General features: G+C 37.6%; 1 protein-coding gene across 1 annotated transcript; it reads left to right on the top strand.

Annotated features, from left to right (window-relative positions):
• Positions 1–1,114: 1,114 nt before the first annotated feature.
• LOC111653395 (stomatin-like) lies at positions 1,115–5,022 on the top strand. The gene is made up of 7 exons (XM_023404002.2): positions 1,115–1,271; positions 2,904–3,007; positions 3,116–3,188; positions 3,341–3,423; positions 3,548–3,751; positions 4,172–4,306; positions 4,468–5,022. Exons 1-7 carry the CDS (start codon positions 1,208–1,210, stop codon positions 4,654–4,656), a joined length of 852 nt encoding a protein of 283 aa, XP_023259770.1. The 5' UTR covers positions 1,115–1,207; the 3' UTR covers positions 4,657–5,022.
• Positions 5,023–6,767: the final 1,745 nt, after the last annotated feature.

The following is a 6,767-nucleotide window of genomic DNA, read 5'->3' as shown; positions in this document are numbered from 1 at the left end:
ATTAACATCTGCAGTAGAGTGAATGTTGTATTATTATACACATGAAAAAAAGTCTCTGCAGCTTTTTAAGAATCTTAAAATACTATTAATGTAATTTCAAGGCAAACCTGACCTGATTTCATACAGATTTGCTTTTTGTAAGAATTTGTCAGTTTCTTCAACAGCAGACTTGGATTTTATCAAAAGCTTAAACTTATTACTTAACTTAATTTATGTAATTACCTCAATGTGCCTTGCCACTTATTGTAAAGAAAACTAAAATATTTAAATGTAACAATTTAATGGGAAAACTGAGCGTAACAACATTTTCCCTAAGTGTACAGTTCATTTTGTTCAGTTTTGTTCAATAAATAATTGTCTTTCTGAAGCCTACCTATTTATTTCCCCCTACCATTTCTTCTTTTTCCTATTGCAAATACCTTCCTTTTCTAAGAACAGGAAGTTCTTTAAAACTGTATTTTAATGTACAACATAAAATCTCAGCAGACACCATAAAATATATATATATTTTTTACCATGGTAGATTCTCTCAAAAAAGCAAAACAACAACAAAAACAAACAAACAAATGAATAAAACAGAGTCCAACGGTGTCAAACATGCTCATCGTCAGATATACACAAAAGTTTTAATTAGTTCTACATTCTAGTAGGAAGTAAAATAAAGTAAAGTACAGCATCAAATTCTGTATTTCTACGCCAGAGAAAAATGTCAGGAAGTGATAATAGTTGTAATATTTAAGGTAAGGCCCACTGTGTGAACCCCCCCTAAGGTAATCTCTTTAGTGACAGCTGCCAGTGTGTGAATCAAGGGGAAAAGCAGGTTTGATAATATATGAATTTAATATTGTCATATTAAATCATAATATATATATAAATATATCATATACATCATATACTATATATTACAGTATTTTAGGTTGCTTCTTAAATTAATAAACAACTAAGCAGGATTTGTTTGTATTTTTCCATGATTGTATACACTCACTTCCTACATAATTTTACAAACTCTGAGACTTTCTGTGACCTGTTACCATCATGATGATTGCACTTTGTTGATGATCAACTCAGAGTTGGAGCCACACCTACACCTTCCCTGAGCAACACTATATTGCAGCATTGCAGCTTTAAAAGGCTGGGTGACTCCCTCCTGACTAAATGCACTTTAACAAACTCTCAACACACTTCCCCTCTCAATTTTGTGCAACATATGGAAATGGAGGACCAAATGGAAAGCCAAAAGAGAAGAGGAATAAGCAAAGATGAGTTAATATGTAAGTTCCTGAAATTTACTGTCTTTTCTTCTGAGCTTTAATTTTACACAACTGGTTGTGTTAAAAAGTAAATATTACTGACACCAGTCTTTAAACTTTAAAAATTTAGATCAACAAATGAGTTGTTTACTGATCCTTGAACAATCAGCTCCATGTTGAATGTAACTTGCCAGTAAGCGATCAGTTACGCGAGGAGTGTGTTATGTGTGCACTATGGCAGCTCACCTGGTGGAAAGCAGCCGCAGAGGCTGGGGCATAGTATAACTCCATTGTCATAGAGACAGAAATCACATGTCACCGAGATAAAGAGTCCCAAAAGCATGTGACTGTCAGTGTTTGTGTGTGTGTGTCTCTCTTCATTCGTGTGTGTCTGTATCAATGCTCTGTGGTGTCAAAAGGAAAAGGAGAACTGTTATGTTGCATAGCTGGATTTGAATTTGTGTGTAAATGTTCCTTAATATGATTGCTGATAAGGGCTTGTTTTCATATCAGAGTTTTTTTCAGCATAATTGTTTTCCACTTCTTTGTTATCACCAACCTGTTGGACAGGATCATGTTACATAGATATCCGTGTACACAGCATTTACATGCACCCACTTTCAATCAGGTCTTTGTTGGTTAAATCAATAAAACATGAAGTGCACAGGTTATGAAGAGTATAATTGTCCCAACTGAAATTTCTTCAAATACCTAGGTTTCCTACTTTTTTTTTATTGTTTACCTATTGTAAAAGAAAACACAGATATAAAAAAATGTTATCACTGTGTAAACTAAGATTATATTAGAATAGCCTTCATAAGATCTTATCCAATATACACATACACTTTCCAAATAACTGTCATAGATCATGTGAAAGAAAGTTTTGCAATGTGCAATAATGCTCCTTCACAGTTTAGTGTAACGGTGAAATTTGGTTGGAAATTTTGACTTAGTTCAACAACAGGAAACGTGGTATCTGTGGTTTGACCTATAAAAAAAACAAAATAATCATGATGTTTATAACAACAGGACAAAGGAAATGAGAACCACAGCAGTGCAAACGTGATTAACTTTTATTATCTTATCATTATTGTCGTTCAACAGTGTAATACTACTGGCTGCTCAAGTATCAGTCATAAAACCAAATGTTACTGTGAAATGTCATGACCGGTGTCACAGTCGTTCTCAGTGACTGTGTCAGTGGACTGTGTCATGCGGGAAAACTCTCACGGATTAAGATTGACATGCAGTTATTTGAGCTGGAAACTATGATTGAGTATGACACACAGACCTTTCCCTCACTTTAAGACTTTCCTTTATTACCAGAGTGTTACTCCAGGAATCATTTTTCCTGAGTAAACATATTACTGTTTGTACTGTTTGTGTGAGGCTCTGTCTGTGTGCAACCTGCTGGTATCACTGTTAGATCACAGCTGGAAAACTGAAGTACAATCCATTAATATATCCAATAACAATTAATTAGTCCAATCAGTTCTAAATAATGTTCTATTATGATTTCAAGGACAATATTAATCACTCTTGTTGGCACAAAACCGGCTTGTATGCTCTGCTTTGTATCTTAGTTTCACCTCATCTCCACTTCTAAAGGGATCCTAAGTAATTTCAAACCTCTCTCTCTTGCTCTCTCTCTAGCTGAGAGGACAGGGTCTTTGGGATGCGTCGGTTGGTTCATCGTCATCCTCTCTGCCATCTTCACAATTTGCCTCTTCCCCTTCACCATCTGGTTTTGTCTGAAGGTGAGTGAACTCAAAAAATCAGCACAATGGGCAGAAGGGCAGAAAACCACCATTTAAACGTGAATGTGAACTGAGCCTGTGTCGCGGTCGTTCCTGTCTGTCTTGCAGATTGTTCAGGAGTACGAGCGTGCTGTCATCTTCAGGCTTGGCCGCATCACAGACAGGAAGGCAAAAGGACCAGGTAGAAACCCTGACAATTTCTATACCTTTTGACCAACTGTTCAAAAAATGCTGGATTGGGGGATACAGTTGGTCATTTACAGTAAATAGTAACGTCAGACTGATGAAGAATAGTAACTGTTACTGATGATTTGTTCCCTGTTTTGTCCACAGGAATTTTCTTTGTCCTGCCGTGCACTGATTCCTTTGTGAAAGTGGATCTGCGAACAGTTTCATTTGACATCCCACCACAAGAGGTAGGGCTGATGCAAACAACAGCACAAAACTGTCAGGGGGAAATGCTCATTTGCTGCATTAATGAAAATGACAGTTAAAATCTGTGAACACACATACACAAACTGTCATGTTTTTCTATCCTAGATCCTGACCAAGGACTCAGTTACAGTCTGCGTGGATGGAGTGGTGTACTTCCGGGTCAGTGACCCCATCGCTTCTGTGGCCAACGTGTCTAATGCTGACTTTTCCACCCGCCTGCTGGCACAAACCACCCTCAGAAATGTTTTGGGCACTAAGAACCTGGCTGAGCTCTTGTCTGACCGTGAGGGCATCGCTCACGGGATGCAGGTACAGAATCCAAAGCCCGTTTAAAGATAGAAAGCCGCTGAAACTGGAGCATTTCTAACACTTGAAGCAGAGAACGACTGGAAAATATATGACAATGTTGGGTAAAATGCATTCACTGCTGATAAAAAACATTGTAATGTGGGTTCAATAGATTTTTCAAAAGAATTCCCTTTTAGATAATTAACTGCAGAGTTTGATACATTTCCATTTTGGCATGAAGCCCTAATCTTAGGCACTGTTTGTTGGAGGAGGGAGTAAAGTATTTTTAAAAATGTGGACAGAGATTTAGTTGGTTTGACTAATTGAGAGCTTAATGAGTAAAATTTCACTATTTTCCCCCAAATGCCCAACGTAGAGGCTATATGATTAAAACACATTACACTGTAAGATACAGGTGTAAGCTCTTTCTCTCTTTTCCAGTCTAGCCTGGATGAGGCCACAGATGACTGGGGCATCAAGGTGGAACGTGTGGAGATTAAAGATGTGAAGCTGCCAGTCCAGCTGCAGAGAGCTATGGCCGCTGAAGCAGAAGCTGCCCGAGAGGCCAGAGCCAAGGTCAGGACATGTGAAATGACACATACAGTACATGCAGTGTACAGTGTTACGCGAGCATGTACATGTATTGCGAAGAAACAGAAGAACAAGGAAAGTGCACACTCGTACTACTTAATACTTAGATTTACAATCCTTATCTCTCTTTCTCGCTATACGCGCAGGTGATTGCAGCAGAAGGTGAGATGAACGCATCTCGTGCCCTGAAGGAGGCGTCCCTCGTGATCGCAGAGTCTCCGTCAGCCCTGCAGCTTCGCTACCTGCAAACTCTCAACACCATCGCAGCAGAGAAGAACTCCACCATCATCTTCCCTCTGCCCATGGATGTCATATCTCACTTCATGAAGAAGTGATTCCTCAGTGACGTCTCAATTTGCTGGTCCCCTGAAGTCACCGTTTGATGTGATTATGGTACATTTCTGCAGCTATGTGAAAAAATAACTGTCAGGATGAAAGATAATGCCGTTGTTGAATGGAAGATATTTTTTCAGATGTGTTTATACAGTCAAGATGTGAACAGAACAGGCCTGCTAACCAATGTGATTTAGATTATATACAGAACAGTCAGCATAGTTTACATGTCTTTCACAAATTATGTTATGAGACTGGTATCATATTAAGATTATATAATAAAAATTGTCTCATTCATCATGATATTGTACTTTATTATGTAATGTTGATCAGCATATTTTAATACAATAAAATGCGTAGTATATTAAGGCATTAGAGTCGCCAATTAACTTAATGTGCATGTCTTTGGACTGTGGGAGGAAGCCGGGGAGTACTCACTGTGTAGCACAGGGAGAACATACAAACTCCACACAGAAGGGCCCCAGGCTCAGGGTTCGAACCCAAACATCTAACTATAGTAAGGCATGAAAGTCTCATAGTGTAGTAAGTCATTAAAACGCCATAATATAGTAAGGCATAGAAACGTTATAGTATAGGAAGGAATGAAATAATTCATAGTATAGAAAGACATAAAAATGTCATAGTATAATGAGGCCTAAGAAAGTCATAGTATAGTAAGGCATCGAAGCAATTGTGAATGTGAATCCTGAATATAATACAATACAATAAATCCCACGACTTTTCTTAAACATTTTTAATACTGTGTTCTCCCCAAAAAGTACAAATAAATCATCAACATACTGTGTATACATTACATGTTGAAATATCTCATTCCTCGTCCTCTAGGCCTCCTACTGTACGCTACAGTTACATTTTGACCATCACAAATGCAGAGAGGTAAAAGAAGAGAAAGGGAGAGCGAGAAACAGCAAAGACAGAAAAAACATGCTTCTATTACTTTCTTGGTTGCACTAAGACACAGCTCATGTCGTAAATATATTTACATTCAAACATACAATCAGTGCCTGAACAAATTCAGTAAACTTTGTCTCTGGAGCAAATCCACACGGGGGGGTAATTGTATAGCTTACCTCCACAAATTTAAATTCTAGTGCTGAAACTTGACAAACCATGGAAACATTTGCTACAACAGCATTTAAATATCAACATGGACGTTTGAATTTCTAATAAATTACCCATGTTTCTTGAGGGGAGGCTCAACCAAGTGCTACATATTAAATGGCTGCTACATAGTGGTCAGACAAGAGGCCCTTCTATATTAAAGAAAATCACATGAATGACTGGTATAAAATGCAGTCATTACAGTTTTTGACATTCAGCGCATAGCGAGACACAGATGTCCACAGGACACATTGAGGGGTCATTACAATACCAGTTCATTATTTAGAAATCATTGTCTATTCAAAGGTGAAATATCAATTTAAGATGAAGTCGGTAACTTTATGCTGTCATTTGTAAACATTCATTCTGTTGCATCCTTGTAGACTGTATTTTTTGCACCTGAATTGACCTTTAGGAGGACCCTGAAGAATCATTCAATGACGTAGGTGAACTACAATCCTAAACATTTGAAAACACAGTGACTTTCTGACTGGTATATTCTTACAATTGCTTGTTATGCAAAGACATTCTCAAAATCGTCAGCGTCGGTATAAAATTGGTGAGAATTGAGATACATTTCTCAAATCCTATGCTGTTGTTGACATTCTTTTGTTTTAAGAGCATTTAACCCTGTGTATGTATCATACAAAAAAATTTGAAGAGTCATGAAAAGAATCATTTTTCACTTTTTCACGTTCATCAAAAGTGCTGGTATAGCAATGAAAGATCCACTTAAAGGTCTTTTACTCAAAAACTGACAACCCAGAAACGTCATCCTTCACACCCCCCATACAACTACTTAACTTTTAACAATATCAATTAGTTGCTACCCCTAACCCATGCTCCCATTAGCAATTTGTCTATAAATACCAACACATATTTACCCTCATCCCTTCTCACTGGCCTTGTTCATTTACAGCAGCTCATTTTCATGTGTAGTCTGAACAGCTTTCGCTTAGTGTGAATAAATCATCGAATAATACTGTCGTGT

Source organism: Seriola lalandi, unplaced genomic scaffold (genome assembly GCF_002814215.2).
Source record: "Seriola lalandi dorsalis isolate HSWRI2012SDOR001 ecotype SW California unplaced genomic scaffold, Sedor1 jcf7180001974043, whole genome shotgun sequence".
Classification (NCBI taxonomy): Eukaryota; Metazoa; Chordata; class Actinopteri; order Carangiformes; family Carangidae; genus Seriola; species Seriola lalandi.
This window is presented reverse-complemented; position numbering and strand designations above follow the sequence as displayed.